The sequence below is a fragment of the Chlorocebus sabaeus genome, chromosome 21 (assembly GCF_047675955.1).
Source record: "Chlorocebus sabaeus isolate Y175 chromosome 21, mChlSab1.0.hap1, whole genome shotgun sequence".
NCBI classification, from domain to species: domain Eukaryota; kingdom Metazoa; phylum Chordata; class Mammalia; order Primates; family Cercopithecidae; genus Chlorocebus; species Chlorocebus sabaeus.
Window position 1 is genome coordinate 38,749,795 of NC_132924.1, and position 22,889 is coordinate 38,772,683.

The following is a 22,889-nucleotide window of genomic DNA, read 5'->3' on the forward strand; positions in this document are numbered from 1 at the left end:
GAATAGCCAAAGCTACACTAAGCAAAAAGAATGAAACTGGAGAAATCACATTACCCAACTTCATATTATACCACACAGCTATAGTAACCGAAACAGCATGTACTGGCATAAAAACAGACACACAGACCAATGGAACAGAACAGAGAACTCAGAAACAAATCAACACACTGACAGTGAACTCATTTTCAACAAAGGTGCCAGGAATACACACTGGGGAAAAGACAGTCTCTTCAATAAGTGGTGCTGGGAAAACTGGATATCCATATGCAGAAGAATGAAACTAGACCCCTATCTCTCATCATATGCAAAAATCAAATCAAAACAAATTAAAGACTTAAATCTAAGACCTCAAGCTATAAAATGACAACAAGAAAACACTGGGGACAAATCCCCAGTACACTGGTCTGGGCAAAGATTTCTTGAGCAATACCCCATAAGCATAGGCAACCAAAACAAAGATGGATAAATAGAGTCACGTCAAGTTAAAAAGCTTCTGCACAGCAAAGGATACAATCAACAAAGTGAAGAGACAACCTATAGAACGGGAGAAAATATCTGCAAACTACTCATCTGACAAAGGATTAATAACCAGAATACATAAGGAGCTCTATAGGAAAAAAATCAAACAAAGCCAATGAAAAAATGGGCAAAAGATTTGAATAGATATTTCTCAAAGACATACAAACGGCAAACAGACTTACGAAAAGGTATTCAACATCTTTGATCATCAGAAAAATGCAAATCAAAACTATAATGAGTTATCATCTCGCCCAGTTAAAATGGCTTATATCCAAAAGATAGTTAATAACAAATGATGGCAAGGATGTGGAGAAAAGGGAACCCTCGTACACTGTTGGCGGGAATGTAAATTAGTACAACCACTATGGAGAATAGCTTGGAGATTTCTCAAAAAACTAAAAATTGAGCTAACATGTGATCCAGCAATCCCACTTCTGGGTATATACCCAAAAGAAAGGAAATCAGTATATCAAAGAGATATCTGCATTCTTATGTTTGCTGCAGCGTTGTCTACAATAGCAAGATTTGGAAGCAACGTAAGTGTCCATTCAACAGATGAATGGATAAAGAAACTATGGTATATATACACAATGGAGTACTACTCAGCCATAAAAAAGAATGAGATCTAGTCATTTGCAACAGCATGGATGGAACCAGAGATAATTATGTTAAGTGAAATAAGCCAGGCACAGAAAGACAAACATCACATATTCTCATTTATTTGTGAGATCTAAAAATCAAAACAGTTGAACTCATGGACATAGAGAGTAGAGAGATGGTTACCAGAGGCCTGGAATGGTAGTTGGGAGAATGAGGGGAGGATTAATGGGTAACAAAAAAATAAAAAAATAAATAAATAAGACCTATTATTTGATAGCACAACAGGGTGACTATAGTTAATACTTAATTGTACACTTTAAAATAACTTAGAGTGTAATTGGATTGTTTGTTACTCAAAGGATAAATCCTTGAGGGGATGGATACCCCATTCCCCATGATGTGCTTATCTCACATTGCATGCCTGTATCAAAACATTTTATATACTCTAGAAATATACCATGTACCCACAAAAATAAAAACACAAACACACAAAAAATAGGCATTAAAGAAAGTTTTATAAAGAATGAAATGTCTACTATAATCCTCTTTAAAAGCCTTGATTCATTTTCAAAGATCAACAATAATTTTTTTTCAATCAAAAGAAAAGGAAAATAAGGTTTTTTCCACCAAAATACACAAGAACCATTTATTGGCATTTTTGTTTCAAGTTCCTGGGGAAAAAAAGCCAAATTTTCAAAGGCAGTTAATAACAGCTATACAAGGGCTTGTTTCATTTGATTTAGCATCAAGTAAAAGTAAATATGCCATGGAAGACAGTCGAGTTTTATCTCCACCTCTCATATTGGCCTGCTTCTCCTACCAAGTCACAGTACATAAGCATGCATCCTTGTTGCCCCACTAAGGAATCTAAAATGATTCAAATTTTTAAACGGTTGCTCAGATGACATTCACCAGCAGAATTCTTTCCCCTTAAGATAGGGTGGCAGTGAACACTACCAGGTATCAATGTCATCAGAAATAAATAACTCTTTCAGGAAAGTCACGTTCCTGATCCCTGTTAACCATTATGTAAATTCTTTTTGTTGCTATACCTGTTTACTAATCATGTTTGTTACTTATGCAAAGGGAATACTCCCCAGACTTGCCTGATCTATTATTTCTATTTCCTAACAACAAAGTATGTTCACTTTACATAGTGTCATAGGTTTACTCTTTTTTTTTTTTTTTTTTTTTTTTTTTTTTGAGACGGAGTCTCGCTCTGTTGCCCAGGCTGGAGTGCAGTGGCCGGATCTCAGCTCACTGCAAGCTCCGCCTCCCGGGTTTATGCCATTCTCCTGCGTCAGCCTCCCAAGTAGCTGGGACTACAGCCGCCCACCACCTCACCCAGCTAGTTTTTTTTTTGTATTTTTTAGTAGAGACGGGGTTAGCCAGGATGGTCACCGTGTTAGCCAGGATGGTCTTGATCTCCTGACCTCGTGATCCGCCCGTCTTGGCCTCCCAAAGTGCTGGGATTACAGGTTTGAGCCACTGCGCCAGGCCAAGTTTACCCTTAATCTTTTTTCTTTTTCTTGGTACCAGATGTTGTTATTCAAGGCAGATCATGTTTGATCGAAAAGAAACTGGCAAGTAGATCTTAAAACATACATTACTAAACCTGAGTAACAGATGAAAAAATAAGTCTTTAAATTACATTTTCCATTGAAAATTCATTCCACTGTGGTGCAAGAACTTATCCAAGAACTTACAATGTCAATTTCTGACATAAATCATATCCCTCAGCACATATGTATTTTCAAAAGAAAACAAGTCATCTTAAAGTAATATATTCCCATATGCTAATTGATAATTGTATAGCAAATTGAAAATTCTGAGTAAACTGAAGATATGTTTAACAACAAAATAAATATAGCAATATGGTTAGCTTATAAATGTCTTGGTGTAAAGGCAGCAGTGAATTTGCATCTTGCAACAGATCTCTAAATCCAGTTGCTGGTTTTCTGGAATTTTATAGACATGATGTCTCACAAATCCATGTTCCACAGGGCTAGAAATATCTCTATGCAAAAACTTTTGAGATATTTTCCCCAAATGACATGTAACTTTTAAAAACTTTTCCAGAAAAATATGAAAATTTTATCAACCACTTACTCTTACTGAAGAAAAAAGACTACTAATTGCTCTTTTAATTTTGCTCTAACAGATGTTTTAAAAGTTTAGACACTGCTGATGTTTTTGAATTGCACACTGCTAGAAGATAACTAGATAAAACACATTACATGATTTCAAAAGATGAATCAGTACCTGATTCATTTGGCACATCATTAGTATCCAGAATAAAATCTGTAGAAATAATATAATTTTCAAAGAATTTATACATGCATACATTCTTATACATGCATACATTCTTATTTATATATCCTCCATTCTTAGGAAAAGGAGCTTCTAAATCCAAGGATAAGGAGGTTCTGCTCATCTTACTAGTTATAATCATTTCTCCTCATGGAGTAACTGGGGCTTTCTGATTTATTTGTGGAACTTTAGTTTGTAGGAAAGCATAAACATAGTGTTAAATCTTGTTGGATTCTGCTCTGGAGAGTGTTTCCAACATCCTTTTTTTCTGGTAAATTCTGGGACTGGCTCCATAAATTTTCAGTCTCTTGATAACTGTGTCTCTGGTCCATCATCCTCAGGCTGAATGAGAGGCCTCCCAGTCAGATCAGCAATGCCCACAGTTTGGGGAGGGTTGAATTCAATGTAGCAGACTCCGCCACTGGCTGGCTGAATAGCAGGCAGTGAAGTGTTGTTTAAATGCCCTCAAAGGGCACATACGAGTTAATCATTGTGTCTATCTGATAAGCTCATCTAGGGCTTCTGCCTATGGCAGTGTCCTTGGACAACCAGCTACATTAGGTGAGATTTTTCAGTTCGTGAAGGGCCTCAGCCGAGTCGTAACATCATTTGGAATGAGTTTCCCTTGGTCAAGAAAAGCCTTGGCTAACATACCAATTTCTGTGCCCTGTAGCATGTTGTCCTGGAGCAGTCCCTGCTGGAGAGGTGCCTCAGCTTGAAGTGTTTGGTGATGTACAACAGCACGGCACCCTTGCCTAAGCCCAGGGCTGGGGTCCCCATGATCACTGCATGCAGTAGCTGTGGAGATGCCCCTGCAACCATGGACAGAGGCCCAAGCCATGCCAACCGTAGGGTTTTGGTCTGACCTGTGCACTCACCTGATCCACAGCCAAGGTCCCAGATGGCAGAAAGCACTTTTTTTTTTTTTTGGTTCAAGTTAACCAGCGCTTTCCTTTTTCTCTATAAAATGTGCTGGCTTGGAAACAATTCAAGCATTCACCAATCATTAAATGGATAAACATATTTTGGTATATCCATGCAATGGAATATTATTTAGCCATAAAAAGAAAGGAAGTACTGATAAATGCTACAATATGGATGAACCCTAAAAACACTGTGCTCAAAGAGGCCAGACACAAAGGGCCATCTTTGGTATGATTCAGTTTATATGAAACACTCAGAATAGGCAAATTTATAGGGGCAGAAAGCAGATTCATGGTTGCCAGAGCTGCCAGAGGAAGAATGGGGAGTGACTGCTAACGGTTGCGGGAGTTTCTTTTGGGACCTGCTAGCCGTAGGGTCACTTTTTTTTTTTATTGTAGTAAAATACACATAAAACTTACCGTGACATTTACTACATTCACAATGTTGTACCACAGTCACCACTATCTAGTTCCAGAATACTTTTATCACCCCAAATGTAAGCTCTTTTTTGATCTCTGAAGGTGAAAAATATCACTAGAATATATCTGAGGGAGGAATATCTTAGTTCATTGATCAGGTTTAGCACTCAGTATAACTTAGTCCGAGAGATTTTTCTTTTTTTTTTTTTTTAAACCCAAAGAAGTTGTCGTCTTATTCGATTATTGCTTTCTCCATCTGTTCCTTCTGGAACTCCTACCTCACACTGCAGTTCCTGTATTTTCCTTTCCTTTCTTTTATCTTCTCACTAGTGGCTTCCTTTGCATTTTTGTTTTGCATCATGAGGCAACTTGCTGTTTGATCTTCTTCGGGTTGATTTTTAAGAGTATCCATTCCATTTTTCAATACAATTGAATGTCAAAAAACTGTAAAACCATATTTTTACATATCACGTTTTTAAGTTCGCTTCTTTTTCTTTTTTTTTTCTTGAGACAGAGTCTCACTCTGTAGTCCAGGCTAGAGTGCAGTGGTGCAATCTCGGCTCATTCACTACAACCTCCGCCTCCCAGTTCAAGTGGTTTTTCCCGCCTCAGCCTCCGGAGTGGCTTGGACTATAGGCGCGCCATCACCACTATTTCTTACATTAAATTTGCCTTACAGGAGCCATTCATTTTGGCTGTTTAGCTTGGTTTTCTGTTCCTCAAACTACTGGGTTTCTCTCTCTCTCTCTCTTTTTTTTTTTTTTTTTTGAGACAGGGTCTCACTCTGTCATGCAGCTGGAGTGCAGTGGCATGATTTTGGCTCACTGCAACCTCCGCCTCTTGGTTCAAACGATTTTCCCGCCTCAGCCTCCGGAGCAGCTGGGACTACAGGTGTGTGCCACCACGCCTGCGCTCGGCTAATTTTTGTATTTTTTTGGTAGAGATGGGATTTCACCGTGTTGGCCAGGCTGATACTGGGTTTAATTTTTTATATGATCTTTGCCCGATTCCATCAGCTGCCACCGGTCCCTTTAGCATTTGTGGAAGCCCGATTGTTGGCCACTTTCTGGGCAGCAGAGAATTGACAGGTGGTGAAAACTATGATAGGAATTCTCCAATCAGCTGACATTGAGAGCCATGCTCAGAGCTAAACAGAAAGCAAGCAGAAGCAGTTTCACCAGTTACTGGGCTATGGCAGTTGGCTCACCTGGCTGGGCCACTGTCTTTGCTACAAGCTTAGCCAGGATTCAGGCTACTTTCTAGGTTGCTGGGCTGTCCTTCCTCCCAGCTTTGTGAACAATGAGGATAGAAGGTATCCAGAGGCAAAACTGAGGGTATCCTCAGAAGCCCAAAGCCTAAGATGTGCTTAGCACAGACTAACTCCAAGTTTCACACTATGCTTTGCACCACCACATCTACTACCTACCTATATTTCAGCCATTCTTCTTTGTAGTTGAATCACCCCAGGAGGAAATTTAGAGTGCAAGAGAGTTATAGAAACATACACAAGCCATCATCTTCGAAAAACTTAATTAAGGTAATTCTCTTTTTATAGTACATTGTCTGAAGATAATTATTTATATAATGGAAGTAAGCTGAAATCTTAGGAATATAAATCTTATTGATGAGTGAAGCCCCAACTATGGCCCAAAGAGATGGAAGAACTCATGCCAGAGTGTCTCTGCTGTATACCTAGGATTAGAGATTGGCCTTTTATTTCCTAACATGGGGATCTTTTCAATACATAGACCCATGGCTACCTTTTAAAAATTCCATCAATATATTCACCTGCATAGCTGTTTCTCTTCCTGCTCCATCTAGTCCAATTCCTTTTCTGGATATTAGACTAAGTCTCATTTTTACTCCCTTCACCTGGCTTTTACTCCCTCCTGAAATTTATTCTGCTTCTTTCCTACCTGCCTTCCAAGATCTCTCTCTCTGTGCTCACACTGAGGGGGTATGCAGGAAGGAGTACTAAAGTGTCCAGAAGGAGGAAAGCCTAGAAAAAGTAGAGACAGAGGAGGCTTGCCAAAATTCTGAAGCATCTCCAGGAGCCCTTTGCCTCAGTCTTCGAGTTCTTGTCATTAGCACTCCTCTTCTTTTCCCCTGGGTCAAATACCTTAGCACTGACTTGAATCTCTGACCCCTCTTTATACTTTCCTTCATTCTACTTTTCTTTCCTCCCTGCTTTCCTAGCACTCCTATCCCAGCGCTCTTCCCTTTCTTTAAAGCTTCTGAATCACAGCAAGGGAAGGAAAATGGAATTAGAGTAGTCCCTCTTATCCATGGTTTTGCTTTCTGTCATTCAAAAACATTAAATGGAAAATTCCAGAAATAAACAATTCATACGTTTGAAATTGTATGCTGTTCTGAGTTGTGTGATGAAATCTCACATCACCCTGCTCCATCCTGCCTGGGACAGAAATCATCCCTTTGACCAGCATATCCATGCTGTTTAACCTACCTGCCTGTCTGTCACTTAAGTAAAAGTCCTGGTTATGAAGTGGACTACCCTAGTACTGCAGTGCTCTGTTCAAGTAACCCTTATTTTACTTAATAATGGCCCCAAAATATAAGAGTAGTGATGCTGGCATATTGTTAAAGTTGTTCTATTTTACTATTGTTAATTTTTTACTGTCTAGTTTAGAAATTAAACATCATAGGCATGTATGTATCATAGAAAAAAACACAGTATATATAGGATTCAGTACTATCTGCAGTTTCAGGCATTCACTGGGGGTCTTGGAACGTATCCTGCAGATAAGGGTGGGCTACTGCACAAACATCTGGACGTTCATTCATGTGCCACTAAGGATCATCACACAGCCAAAAGCATACCACACTCTGGAAGGCTCTGATCAACTTTTTGTGCTTCTCCTATCACAAAATAGAAAATACTTTATTAATAGCTTCAAAATGAATGGCTATAGCAGTCCCTCAGTTAGTATCTTAATTTATAGACTAAGGTTATATTTTCTAGTATAAAACACCATTTTGACAACGTGGGGAGGCAGCAAGGTGTAGTAGCTAAGAATTAGATTACTTGAGTTCCAATGCCAGCTCCTTCATATACTAGCTATGTGACCTCAGGCAAGTTACCTAACTATAAGTTGCCTTATCTGTGACAGACTTTAGCATATCATAAGTGCTTAAATAAAAGGAAACATTCATAATCATGTTACTATCACCACATGCAATCCTTATTCCTTGTCCTCGATCCATGAAAAACCATTATAAATGCCATTTTTAGAAAATGTTGATATAATATTTAATAAGCTTGCTGCTGCCCAGGCTAATATGCATCGCTCTAAGCCCCTCTTAAATTTTATTACTAGAAAATGTTCTAGTGGACAATGTCTTTAAGGTTGAATGAGGATACTTATAATCAGCCTTTTAAAAAAATTAAATTACAAATTGAGGATAAAACAAACAAAAAAAAACACAACAGGAATCTGGTATTTCTTACCAAGGCAATTTGAAGCATCAACTTGTTCTTTCAAAAAATCAACACACATTTTCTTCACAGGTTCAATCTGATATTGGTTTGCTGCATCCAACAAAGACTGAACATTGTTGCTATTCACGGAAATTCTGCAAATAAGTTAGAGGGAATATTAGTTACCCATGATTTTTTATTATTTAAATGTTACTATAGAATGTATCCTAATAGCCCTTGAAATTAAACACAAAATTAAACTTTCAGTCCTTGAATCAGTATGGCATAGGATACTCAAACTCTTCTATCCTTGCAGTTTTTCATTTTGAAGAATTTGTAGTGCAACCATTTGTTACAACAATGCTTTGCCATGGCAGATACCAACATTACTTCTCTAAAATAAAAATAATCCTTCTTAACTCACCTAGCAGTATAAGCAAATTCCACAAGTTGTTCAATAATATCAGGTTCAGCATCTTTGAGTTCTACTTCAAAGGACTTTGATTCAAGCATGTTAGCTACAATGAAGAGAAGAAACATAAATGGCATCTGTAATACCACAAGTTTGACTGAGGAACCATGGCATTCCAGGGCTTGTTAAATATGGAGAAAAATAACAGGACAGTTCTCTCTGGAAGAAAATACCCCAGCAAGCCCAACATTCCTATAGTAAATGCAAATTAATTCTCCACACAAGATGTGCCTTAAATTAAGCTAAGAAAACAGTGAATTAGTATACTTTTTTTTAATTTAAAGACCATATTAACAGAAACATAAAACTAGATTTTGTTTTCTTCCCAAGCTCATAAAATAGTACTAAGTAGAGGAAGGAGGACTTGGACCCAGCTCTCAACACCAAATCCAGGGTTCTTTCTAGCACAATATGCTATATCTATTTTTTTTTTAAGTTTAACTTGCCAGCTAAAATACTATGAAATTTATCTGCTTCTTTGTCTTTCCACCTGAGGTTAAAAAGAAAGTGCTGGGCTTTTTTTTTGAGACAGAGTCTCGCTCTGGCGCCCAGGTTAGAGCGCAGTGGCGCGATCTCAGCTCACTGCAACCTCCACCTCAACCCTGGGCTTTTAAGTTGACGCTATACCTCCATCTATAAAGGCATCAGGCCTTTATGTCTAATGAAAGGACATTTTTTTCTTTGGTTATCAGCTGACTACTTTTTCAGTCTCTTCACTGTTCTGTGGCCTTAAGTTCCTAACTGCTTTAAAAATTAGAAAAATGACATATTCTCTTTTAGATTTTACTTCATTCTCATAGAAGAAATAATGGCATGTTTTACCTTAAGATACTTACTTGTGAACATTAAGTTAAAAAAATGACTGGCTGCAGCAAGAACAACACGATGAGCAGGTATCTTTCTTTCCTGGACCATGAGGATCACATCACACAACGTTTTCTAATCAAAGAAAAAATACATAAAATAAAAAGAGGCTCACTAGCCTAGCTTGGCAATACATATTAAAAAGGTGCTTGCCAAATGCTTTATTTCTATTTTCTATTTAAAGCCAATCTTTTTTCAGCACAGAATTTCTTTTGAAGACATGTTTAGGAAGGACTTACAGAGTTGCTGCCATGTAGTGTGAAAATTTTGCACTGAGTTGTCCAACAGTCAAGAGGAAAGAAAACGTTCCTCATAATCAGAAACAAGTCTACTAACCCTTCTGAGAAGTCTTTTTTTTTTTTTTTTTCTGACACAGATTCTAAGACATTTCTCATGGTAAGCTTTTCTGGGGGAAATTAAATGACATCATGGCAGTGCCCCTGATAGTTTTTCAAACACAGCAGTTAGTTTTTATATGATTTGTTTTCCATTATTTATCCTTGGTGAAATCGAGAACACACACTGCATTTCCTAAGAAAGTAGCATTCACAGATCTAACTTGAAACAGAAACAGCTCAGAATACAGAGAGGAGATGAACTAAATGTCCTTTCAGCAATCTTTTCTTAAATAACACTTCTCTCAAATGTACTTCTGATAAAAGCTGGATAGCAGCCAGTTTTAAATTGTGATTTCTGACCAAGGTCAAAATAGTATCACTATAAGCTGCTTAAAGAAGGCAGCTCTGAGTAAATACTTAATTAAAATGTGGGGAAAATGGAATAATAAAGAAAAAAAATTAAGGCTTACTCAAACACTTATAAATGAATATCAAGAAAAATAAATGTCCTTTTTGCCAAATCCAATCTTAATTTCTTAACGAAGTTAAAGATAAAATATAGAGGTTAGGCTTACAGAAAACTTGGTGCATACAATGTGTTAAACACTGTCCTAGGCACTGGGAATATGAGGCAAATAACATATTCAGAGTAAAAAAAAATATCGCTTACAAATCTAAGATTGGCTTCATAGCTCAGAGGATTTGCATTTTGCAAATTTTAAGTATTTTACTAAAACTGTTAATATAGTTTCTGATAGATAAATCCCTGTTATTTCTTACTGTATTATTTTGTGAAGATAAATCAAAATAAAAAATAATGATGTTTATAATGAGAGAGAAAATAAGCCTCAAATAGCAGGCTAGGAAATGAACAAAATTTCACTTTTACCACTTATTTGAAGATTTTCAAATAAGGCCTACTACTGACTATTGCTAAAAACTTATATACAGGTTAATAGCTAAAGCTATTTTTATTCTCATAGTGTCTTGAAGTTTTAAATTTTATTTCTTTTCATTTGCGGAGGGGATACAGAGGCAGATCTCTTAGGTGATTTTGCTATATACTACACCAAAAAATACCAAGTAGCAGAACCAAGTTAACTATTTGGTTACCACCAAAAAACAAGTGATCAATTTGCCTTGGAGGTCGAGGGAGGGAGAGAAGGAGAGGGAGAAAGGGGTGGGGAGTGAAGACTAAAGATGATAAAGCATCAAGCAAATCAGATTACATCAGATCATCGGAGAGAAATCTATGGCTAGTGATGGAACTTCTGTGAAACATAGGGTTAAACCAAAATACAGCAAAAACATCTCCAAGGCATACTCAACAACAGAGTTTAAAAGTAGAATGACTTTCTAGGCACTGAAGGAGGCTGAAGAAATGTAGAACTTTGTAGAGCAACTGAGTTTTAGTCTAAGATTAATGGCCAGCTGGATATTAATGGTTTGAGGGGTGGGGAGAATAAGTCAGAAGAGTCTTTTGTATCCAAGTGGTACATTTATTTGCCTGTACAACAGACTGATAATTTCCAATAAGAGATGGGATTGCTGGGCGCAGTGGCTCATGCCTGTAATCCCAGCACCTTGGGAGGCTGAGGCAGGTGGATCACAAGGTCAGGAGATCGAGACCATCCTGGCTAACACAGTGAAATCCCGCCTCTACTAAAAATACAAAAAATTAGCCGGGCATGGTGGTGGGCGCCTGTAGTCCCAGCTACTCAGGAGACTGAGGTAGGAGAATGGCGTGAACCCAGGAGGTGGAGCTTGCAGTGAGCAGAGATCAAGCCACTGCACTCCAGCCTGGGTGACAGAGTGAGACTCTGTCTCAAAAAAAAAAAAAAAAAAAGAGATGGGACTGACCTATAGTGAAAGGCCCCTCCTGTTATCAATAAGCAAAAGAAAGGTATATCCACAGACAAGAAATGGGAGCTGGGTGCGGTTGCTCACACCTGCAATCCTAGCATTTTGGGAGGCCAAGGCAGGTGGATTGCTTGAGCCTAGGAATTCGAGACCAGCCTGGGCAACATGATGAAACTCTATCTCTCTTAAAAAAAAAAAAAACAACAAAAATTAGCCAGGCATAGTGGTGTGTGCCTATAGTCCCAGTGACTGGGGGTGGGGGTGGTGCTGAGGTAAGAGGATCACTTGAGCCCCAGAGGTGGAGGTTGCAGTGAGTTGTGATTGCATCACTGTACTCCAGTGATATTATAACAAAGAGACATCTGCACCCCCATGTTTACTGCAGCACTATGCACAACAGCCAAGATATAGACTCAACCTAGGTGTCCAATGATAGATGAATTGATAAAGAAAATGTGGCATATATGCACCATGGAATACTATTCAGCCATAGCAAAGAATGAAATCCTGTCTTTCATGGCAATGTGGATGGAAATGGAAGACATTATGTTAGTTGAAATAAACTAGGAACAGAAAGTTAAATGCTACATGTTCTCACTCATATGTGTAAGCTAAAAAGGTTGATCTTATCCAAGTAAAAAGCAGAAAAGAAGATACTAGAGGCTGGAAAGGGTAGAGGGAAGGCGGTGGGGGAAAGGAGGGATAGAGAGGTTTGTTAAAGGACATAAAATTACAGTTAGATGGGAGGAAAAAGTTTTAGTATTTATATCACTGTTGGATGACTATAGTTAACAGTAATAGATTCAGGCTGGGAGCAGTGGGTTACACCTGTAATCCCAGCACTTTGGTAGGCTAAGGCAGAATTGCTTGAAGCCAGGAGCTCAAGGCCAGCCTAGGCAACATAGTGAGACCCTGACTCTACTAAAAATAAAAAATTAGCCAGGTATGGTGGCACATGTCTGTAGTCCCAGCTACTTGGGAGGTTGAAATGGGAGGATCACTTGAGCCCAGTAGTTTGAGGTTGCACTGAGCATGATCATGCCACTGCACTCCAGCCTGGGTGACAGAGCAAGACCCTGTCTCTAATAAAATAATAATAAATCAACAGCAGACATCACATGTAACGGTGAAACATCAGACATGTTCTCATTTCAATCTTGAAACAAGGTATATGGGGCTGGGTGTGGTGACTCATGCCTGTAATCCCAAACACTTTGAGAGGCTGAGGTGGGAAGATGGCTTGACCTCAGGAGTTCAAGGTCAGCCTGGGCAACATGGTAAAACCCATCTCTACCAAAAATACAAAAACGTAGCCAGGTGTGGTGGCACGCATTTGTGGTCCCAGCTACTTGGGAGGCAGAGGTGGGAGGATCGCTTGAGCCCAGGGGCGAAAGGCTTCCATGAGCTGAGATTGTGCCATGGCACTCCAGCCTGGGTGAGAGAGTGAGACTCAGTCAAAAATAAAATAAAATAAATAAAATAATAATAAAATAAAACAAACTATGTACACAAATCCTTGTCATTACTATTATTCAACCTTGCTCTGGAAATCTTAGCCAAATTAGTAAGAAGATAAAGATAAATCAATTTACACTTACAGAAATAACAAGAAAAGTCAGTAAAATGGCCAGACACAAATAAGATAAATATGGAAATGCAATTAACTATCTTGTATGAGAAATAAGCCGTAAAGAAACACAAATGAGAAAAAAATCCCAAGGCATAGAAGCAACAAAATAATTAAATATTGAGAAACAAAAAAAATGTGAGGGATCTTCATTAAGTGGCAATTTGATATATGATAAAGATACCATTTCAAAAATGTAGTGGGAAGGTGGAGAACAGGACATGTTTAGGGCAGTGAAACTATTCTGTAGGATCTTGTAATGATGGATATGTGTCATTATACGTTTGTCAAAACCTGTAACATGTACAACACAGAGTGAACCCTAATGTAAACTATGAATGTTAATAATATGTAACAACATTGGGGGTTGGGCACAGTGGCTCACCCCTGTAATCCCAGCACTTTGGGAGGCCGAGACGGATGGATCACTTGAGGCCAGGAGTTCGAGACCAGCCTGGCCAACATGGCGAAACCCTGTCTCTACTAAAAATACAAAAACTAGCTGGACATGGTGGTGCCCGCCTCAATCCCAGCTACTCAGGAGGCTGAGGCATGAGAATCACTTGAAACCAGGAGGCAGAGGTTGCAGTGAGCAGAGATCTTGCCACTACATTCCAGCCTAGACAACAGAGTGAGATTCTGTCTCAAAAAAAAAAAAAAAGTAACAATATTGACTCATCAATTGTAACAAACATACCACATGAATGCAATATGTTAATGATAAGGGTAACTGTGTGTAGAGGAGGTGGTGAGGGAATAAATGTAAATACTGCACTTTCTGCTCAATTTTTCTTTTTCTTTTTTGTGACAGGGTCTTGCTCTATCATCCAAGCTGGAGTGCAGCGATGCAATCTCGGCTTACTGCAGCCTCGAACTCCTGGGCTCAAGTGATCCTCCCACCCCTCCTCCCAAGTAGCTGGGACCACAGGCATGTGCCACCATGCCTGGCTAATTTTTTATCTTTTGTAGAGACGAGGTCTCACTGTGTTGCCCAGGCTGGTTTCCAACTCCCAGATTAAAGCGATCTCACTACCTTGGCCTCTCAAAGTATAGTGATTACAGGTACGAGCTACCTCACCTGGCTCAAATTTTCTATGAAGTTAAAACTGCTCTTAAAAAAAAAAGTCTATTAAATAATGTGGTAAGAGATCAGATAATCAAAATTGATATTGAGATAACTTAATCATTTAGGGAACCATTAGACTCCTCACTCATAATATACTCCCTCTTCCCCTGGGAAGGTAAGTACTGAGAAGGAAGTTTCAGTCTCCATCCATCACATGTGGAAGAGTGAATACAGGATGAACAAGAGTGTAGCAGAGGTCACTGACAACACAGAGCCAGGCATTGTGGCTCATTCTTCTTTCCTAGGTCTGCCCCAAAAGTGGGACATCAATCATTGGGGCAGGCTTGCCCCTCTGGCAAGAGAGGACTGTTCCTGCTCATCAGTTGCTCTGCCTCAGACTGGGTAGGTAAGTTTAGTTTAGGAAAGAAAGTACAGAAAGCCCAATTTAATGCTTAGGCCAATGTCCTATAGTTAGAACTAGTAGTGACGGGTCCTCAAATATGTATGCATAGATACTCAACACATCATAGAGAAAGAAACTTTGGTGCTGCTTTAGTGCCTGCAAGATTTGGGGGCTTTTACAGGAAGAATCCTTTGGTTCTAGGAAAGGTTGACCTCAGAAGAGGCAGACATTTTAGGCATCTGTTGGTATCATGACCTTTTGCTCTCTATCAAGTTTACCACACGGGATTACAAAAGGCAGCTGGGTCCATGTAAGCGCTAAAGCACTGTATGAAGATTAGCTTTTAATCACATGTGCTGTCATTAGTAAGAGGCATGCAGTCAACTGCCCCACATTCTATTCTTTGTTATATCCCAAGGAGGAGACTGAGGAATGACTAACCTTTAGATTTATGTGGCTTGTCAAGAAGGTTCTGCAATCAGTCCCTCCCAGCATGATATCAAATTGGCATTGAGTATAAACCCCTGAGCAGATTGTAGATTCAACTATAGCTGGGTGGTAGATTTAAGTCACTGAAAATATAAAGGGAAATGAAGCCCTTATTAGATGGGGTAAATAATTTTCTTGGATTAGTTACTAGAAAAGCCTCAATAAAGCAATAGTAAATGCAAAGGCTAAGAAACATTAAAAAGACTTCTCTAGAAATCACATTTGTCAGAAAAGCAACGAAAAACAGGACTGAACTTAAACACACACATTAGAATAAGGCAAGTGGGATAGCGAAGGAAAAACAAAGGAAGATACCTAGACTAAGCAGAAGGAAAAGAGGGACTGCCTTCCTCAAGGGAAACATATACCAGGTCAGGCTGAACAGCTTTGCAAAGGAAAGGAGACTTTGGCATAATTGCCCTTTAAGAGATGGGACTAAGAAAAAAAAAAAAAGCTATTTTTGTTGTTATTTATTCAAGGAAGGTGTTATGGACCAAACAGGAATAGAAGAAGAGAAGTAAGAATTCAGGAGTAGATTAAAACGGTTCTCTCAGAAAGGCCTGGATCAGCACTTTGGGAGCCAAGGCATGTGGATCACCTGAGGTCAGGAGTTCAAGACCAGCCTGGCCAACACAGCAAAACCCTGACACTACTAAAAATACAAAAATTAGCCAGGCTTGGTAGCGCGCATCTGTAATAGCAGCTACTCGGGAGGCTGAGGCAGGAGAATCACTTGAACCCGGGAGGCAGAGGTTGCAGTGAACTGAGATCATGCCACTGCATTCCAGCCTGGGTGACAGAGCGAGACTTGATCTCAAAAAAAAAAAAAAAAAAAAAAAGCCTGGATCTAGGAATATTTTATGATTGCTCTTAATGCTAAAGATATTAAGAGAAAATTAGAGGATTTCTCTTAAAGAATAGGACAACTATAATAGGCCATTACAATTAAGTTCAGATAGATTTGAAAAGGAGGAAGATCAGCAAGAGTATTTCTTGCATTATTAAGTAATTTTCAAGTTGATATTGCTGGGAAGACAGGTGTGGTATTTGCTATATGGCACATGGTATATAGTGGAACTGAGAAGTTTGTGGAACTAAGACTCTAAGGGAGAGTACTAGATCTCATTAAAGTAAGTCAAATAACCCAAAAGTAGTCCGGCTCTAAGTTATATGCTGGACATCCCCACAATTAGAATTACCTTTCTGAGATTAGTGAAGGCTGGCAGTAACTGAACTAATTCTGAATACATGTGCTCTCTTATTTTCCACTAGGGGAAGCTCTGTAGGAAATGCATTAGAGGAATAAGTATGTAAGCAAAACAAACACCAAAATCATAAGGAAAAGAAAAAGAAAGGTATTCTAATCTAAAAGGGTCAGCTACCTGATGTAGAAAGGAAAAGATCCAACTTAAGCAGGTTAACAAGTCAGCTGATGCTGCCTGAAAGAACAGATGTACCATAGAGGAAAACGCAACGCTAGAGACATAGCCCATTTTGACACCAATAGGTAACAGAAAGGAACATATCTGCACTGCTGCTGAGTTTGCAAGGCCTAGAAAATTCAAATACTGAGGAAAAGCAAAGTTTTTAGGAGCATGCTGTAAGGGCCATATTGGTCCCTGTGGGACCACAGGTCTTAAAGGAATGTTAAAGGCCATTCTCCAGCTGAGACAAATGGAGAGGAAAGGAGGACAAACCCCTCCAAGAGACAGGATTCATAGATATAAGGAATTTCACAGCATGACAGGATCTTAATGGGCACACAAAGGTGCAGAACAATCAGGAAGCTCAGAATTTTAAGGAATGCAAGGCCACAAACTGTTCTGCAGAACTGCTGGCTACAAATGTGAATCACTCTTCTCTCAAAAATGAGAGAAGCTTTGTCATTAGATAGAACTCAATCATTTCAGCATCAGGTTGCCAGGAACACAGGGTTCAAAAAAGATGTCAAAATTAAGCTTTAAATGTGCAGGATGGACAATAGGGAAAGAAGGGAAACTCTATGATACCTGATAGCTGAGTATTATTACCCTGGCAAATTTCTAACAATTGTCCAAGACAAAGAATGAGTCCTGGCCATGCGTGGTGGCTCATGCTGGTAATCCCAGCACTTTGGGAGGCTGAGGAGGGCAGATCACGAGGTCAGGAGATCAAGGCCATCCTGGCTAACATGGTGAAACCCTGTCTCTACTAAAAATACAAAAAATTAGCCAGTGTGGTGGCAGGCACCTGTAGTCCCAGCTACTCGGGGGGGCTGAGGCAGGAGAATTGCTTGAATCCAGGAGGCAGAGGTTGCAGTGAGCTGAGATCACGCCACTGCACTCCAGCCTGGGCTACAGAACAAGATTCCATCTCAAAAAAAAAAAAAAAAAAAAAAAGAATGAGTCCTATGCCACAGAAGCATCAATATATATGGAAGAAATCTCTTCTATAGATGGTAAACAGTGCCCCTATAAGCATGGAAGATTCCTCCCAACTGAGTTTAGCCTAGAGTCTGTAGATTATAGAAAGCTGATTCAGACTGGCAAGCCAAAAGCCAAGATTGTTATGTTTTATTTGAAAACCCTCTGTTCCCCAGAAACCAAAGTTTATACTCTGTTTTTGGCTGTGAAAAATAATGTGGGATAGGATTGTATAAATAATATGTCAACATCTGGGCTGTTTGGTATAGAGATGAGAGATCTTCTTGTATCAATCCTAGGGACGTTCTGACATACTGGAAAAGTGTGGTATCAACTACCTCGAAATTGGAGAAAGTCAGCTTTGGAGGTGCTAAGCTAACTAAATCCATTCCAATGGAAGCCAGCCCACATTGCAGCTGCTGAAGAAGCTACCCTGACTGTACCCAAACACTCAAGCAAATGCTTTCTGGCTGACTAAACTGAACAGTATAAGAAACCAGGGTGAGCACATATTTGGAATTCAACTGCCTTTCATTTTAATTCAGAGGAAGAACATAGATGTTGGAATTTAATCATGAGAGGGCTCATAACAGTCAGATTTGGGAGATTTTGTGTTGCTAATACAGAATCATACAGAGTGCTTTAGGCTGTCATTTGGTTCACCACAGAACATCTAGAGAGCTATGAATGACACCTCGGCTTAGAAAAATTTGAGATGGGAAATAGAGGTGAATAACTGCCAGCCTGTAGTATTTCAAGGCCTGGTGTTAATAGTTATCCACCCATTTCAAAGCATTGTTGGGTAAAAATTTTAAAAACCTCTTAAGCTGGTGTTCAGAGGATACAAAAAAGAACAGTTATTGGTAGAGGAAAATAGCCACATAAGCACTGAAGATAAAGCATTCCCTGAGGTAGTAAGAAAATAGCCCAAAAGACAAGGCAAACTTGGAAAAAATAACTTACAGCTACTTGGTCCAGCTACTTTGTGCTGGAGGTTTGCGGCGGGGCTTTGGTGCCTGAATTCTATCATTCAGCCCACTGAGATTCTCAACTCAGGTTGTTTATATAAGGAAGGATCAATAACCAAATAAGACATAACAAGATGCACTTTTGACTGAGGGGCAAGTACTTGTTAATCTCCCATATGCAGTGCTTCTCTCATAAAACAAAGTTGGAAAATGAAGCTTTGCTTGATAAGCCAACCTTTAAATTGCCCCTACATATCCCAATAATCTAAATTTTGGAATCTGCACAGTCATATGTCCTACATGGGAAAAATGAGAGAGATGGCTTGGCCCAAACGCAGCTTATGGAGTCCATCATAACACATACCTTACCTGTCCTACTCAGCAGATGGAGTCCTTAAATACAACAAGGTAGCTCTCAACAGAGTAACTTTACCATTAATAAAACAGCAGTGTCTTCAGTTCTAACTTAATTAGATTAGCTACTCCTCTCTCGTTTGACAAAGTGAGGAAGTGAGATAGATACGAGCTCAAGATGCCTCATTTCCTTTCAGCTTCTTACATTCGTGCTTTTTGAGCTTCTTTTTTATGTAGCAGCATTCTCAAATAAGCTAATCTAATATAATTTATATAGACAGAATGGTCTCTCTGTAGCAAGAATTAACAGCCTGGCAACCAAAAAATGGAAGAGGCTCCCTTCAATATTTGGGTGTTTTTTTTTTTTTTTTTTTTTTTTTTGAGACAGAGTTTCGCTCTTGTTACCCAGGCTGGAGTGCAATGGCATGATCTTGGCTCATGGCAACTTCCGCCTCCTGGGTTCAAGCGATTCTCCTGCCTCAACCTCTTGAGTAGCTGGGATTACAGGAATGTGTCATCCAGCTAAGTTTTGTACTTTTAGTAGAGACGGGGGTTTCACCATGTTGGCCAGGCTGGTCGCAAGCTCCTGGCCTCAAATGATCTGCCCACCCCAGCCTCCCAAAGTGCTGGGATTACAAGCATGAGCCACCGTGCCTGGCCCGGCTCCCTTCAATATTACACTTAATGATTCACTTACAAATATTTTGCTTCTAATCTCAGCAATTAGTCTTTCTGCTAGTGGGTTCTGTTAGTTTAGAGATTTGGAGGCCCAAAAGAAAAGTGATTCAACCAAGTGATAGAAAAATGTTTCCATAGGATTGAAAGTTAAGACTGTGACCTGTCTATATTAGCCTCCTAATTTTTACCTCCTCATCAGGTAAAAAGAACAAAAGATAGGGCTTTGAAGGCTAGCTTAATATTCAACATAAGTTCATGACAACCTCAAAAAAATCTTCAAAAATACTGACAGCCATAATACCATTTCTATTCTTTGCAAAGACCACTTTCCTCAACCTCCAGCTTTGCCTTCTTCCTCCTTCATTTTAGCAGATGATCTTTTTCTTTCTTTCTTTTTTTTTTAATAGAAAAGAGAAGTCACTTGATAGAAACTCCTTCATTTTTCTGATTTCAAACATACCTACTATCAATCCCCTCCTCCTCCCCACTTTTATGGAAGAGGAACTGCCCCCCACCCCTGTCTAAGATTAACCACATTTGCTTTGGATCTCATCTCAGGAATTATCTATTAATTATCCACTCTGTCTCATATACATTCAACCTCTACATCTCTTTTTCTCACTAGTTTTTAAAGACATCTATATCTTTCCCATTTAAACAAATAAAACCCAGCAACCTTCGTTTGACTCCCTCTCCCTTCAAGGCCAAATTTCTCAAAACAGCTGCCTGAATTTCCTCATATTCTACTCACTTCAGCTTACATTAATCGGACTCCCATTTGTCTCCCCATCAAAATAAGTCTTACTACAGTCAACAAACCACTCTGTGTTGCTATGTCCTACAAGTATTTTTAGTTTTAATCTTATTCTGATCTTTTATCAGCTTCAAAAATTGCAGTCCTCCTCTGAACACAGTGCTTTAGACCATTTGGCCATTCTGACTTTCTGTGATCCTCCTCCTGGGAAGCAGAAACAATTTCTTCCCAATTTTCAAAACTCTCCATTTTTCTCCTATTCTTCTGGTGACTCCTTTGTTATCTCCTCCATAGGCCCATTTCCTATCCTTTATTCTGGACTCTTGACTCTTCACAGCTTCAATGAAGAAGTTATCTTCTACATGCAGATAATTCACAAATGTATACATCTAACCCACAACTTTCTAGACCCGTCAACCTGTTATATATACTTGTGTCCCAATGATATCACAAACTAAACACATCTAAAACACAAATTATAATCCTTTCCCCAATGCCTTGCTCCTTTTCCAATACCTCCTTTCTCAGTGAATAGTGTCATCATCCATTTAGTTATGCATTCCAGAACCCTAGAGATCATAAGTGACACCTTATGCTGAATCCCTCAACATCCAATCAGGTACCAGCATCACAACACAAATAGCTAACACTTATTGAGATGTTACTTGTTATCAGGTCGTATTTTAAGTTATCTTAATTTGGTTACCTAATTTAGTTACCTAATTTAGTTATCACAACTACATATGGTAGTTATCATCACCAAGTCCTGTTGATTTTATTATCTTTTTAATCTATCACCTTTTCTTCATTAATGTTGCTTGTGGCTGCCACTGTCATCACCTCAGTCCAAAGGACCATCATGTCTCACTGGACTACTACAGCTTCCTATTTGGTCTGCCAACAACCACTCGGAAAACTCTTTAATTCATTTACCATAAAGCAGTAAGTCTTTTTTTTTTTTTTTTTTTTTTTTGATAGAGTCTCACTCTGTCTCCAGGCTGGAATGCAATGACGCAATCTTGGCTCACTGCAACCTCTGCCTTCCGGGTTCAAGCAATTCTCCTGCCTCAGTCTTGTGAGTAGCTTGGACTACAGGCACGTGACACTATGCGTGGCTAATTTTTTGAAGTTTTAGTAGAGATGGGGTTTTACCATGTTTGCCAGACTGGTCTCAAACTCCTGACCTCAGCCTCCCAAAGTGCTGGGATTACAGGTGTGAGCCATTGTGCCAGGCCAAGTCATCTTTTTAAAAGAGGAAAACACCCCACCTCTACAAACATGCACGCATATGCACACAAACATGCACACACAGATTTTAGAATAAGGGCAAATCGCCTAACTTGACTTATGAAGCTATGCATGGGCAGGTCCCTAGCTACTTCACCAGTTTCATCTAGAACCATTGTCCTCCTTATGTTCTATGCTCCAATTACACTGACCTTTAATCAGTCTCAAACTTGCCATTCTATAATAAAGTAGGTCTCCAACTCAGAGCCTCTGAATATGTTGTTCCCTCTACTTGAGTCACTCTTCCCTTTTCTCTTTACCTAGTTAACACCTACTCCTATTTCAGCTCTCAATGACCACTTCCTTAGAGAAAACTTCCTGATGGTCAAATTACCCACCCATATGCCCTCATTGTACCATGTTATTCTCTTGTGTAATACCTATCACTGTTGCAATATTACATTTATTTGTGTGATTACTTGACTAATATCTGGCTTTTCTACTAGACTATAAACCACATGAGGATTGGGACTGTCAGGGTTTGCTTATCATTGCAACCCCAGAATCTTGCAAAATGTCTAGCATACAGTGCGTTGTCAATAAGTATTCATTTCAATGAATGAGCTTGCAAGCCAAATTGAACTAGAGGAATAAATAAATAGTGACTAAGAAAACGTAGTGAATTTACTCAACTTCTCATTTTAATGGGGGGAAAGAAGTATTTACAGGGGTACATTGATTAAACCCATTAAGAATGGGTTTGCTGGTTGGTTGGTTCAAAAGTTGGAGAGGTTAAAGCAAGCTTAAGTGCCAATAGCAAGAATCCAGCAAAGAAGAAAAGTTAAAGATGCTCAACAAAGATGGAATAACCAACAGTATAATACTTCTGAGAAACCCAGCATCCAGGAAGCCAAAGCCTAGGTAGAAGTACTGGCCTTAGAAAAAGAAGCAGCATCTCCATTGTAGCAGGATAAGAAGAGAAAAGGGAAAGTGTCAAAATAGGTTTATAGATCTGGTGGTAGAAAGTGAAAAGGTAGATAGTTCTAGACTAATGACTTCTATTTATCTATGATGTCAAAAGAGGGTGATCTGCTGAAAGTGAGGATCTATAGAAAAGACTCAGATTGGAGGAAAATAGTAAAACAAAAAGATTGCTCACCGGCACTGATAGTCTAGTGG

At 39.2% G+C, this 22,889-nt stretch overlaps 1 protein-coding gene and 1 pseudogene across 3 annotated transcripts in view; both read right to left on the reverse strand.

Annotated features, from left to right (window-relative positions):
- The window catches only part of KLHL7 (kelch like family member 7), a 69,978-nt gene that overhangs the window by 42,793 nt on the left and 4,296 nt on the right, over positions 1–22,889 (reverse strand). The window contains exons 2-5 of one of the 3 annotated variants that reach the window (XM_007981892.3): positions 15,280–15,410; positions 9,517–9,619; positions 8,633–8,726; positions 8,239–8,363 (exon numbers count right to left, since the gene is read on the reverse strand). In XM_007981892.3, the coding sequence (XP_007980083.1) occupies positions 8,239–8,363; positions 8,633–8,726; positions 9,517–9,619; positions 15,280–15,333 (376 nt within the window). In that variant the 5' untranslated portion in view covers positions 15,334–15,410. Of the gene's footprint in view, positions 1–7,365; positions 7,650–8,238; positions 8,364–8,632; positions 8,727–9,516; positions 9,620–15,279; positions 15,411–22,889 lie in introns of those variants that run through there. The other 2 variants (XM_007981894.3, XM_007981891.3) reach the window with 2 other exon arrangements.
- LOC140709659 (GTP:AMP phosphotransferase AK3, mitochondrial pseudogene) lies at positions 3,491–4,341 on the reverse strand (annotated as a pseudogene).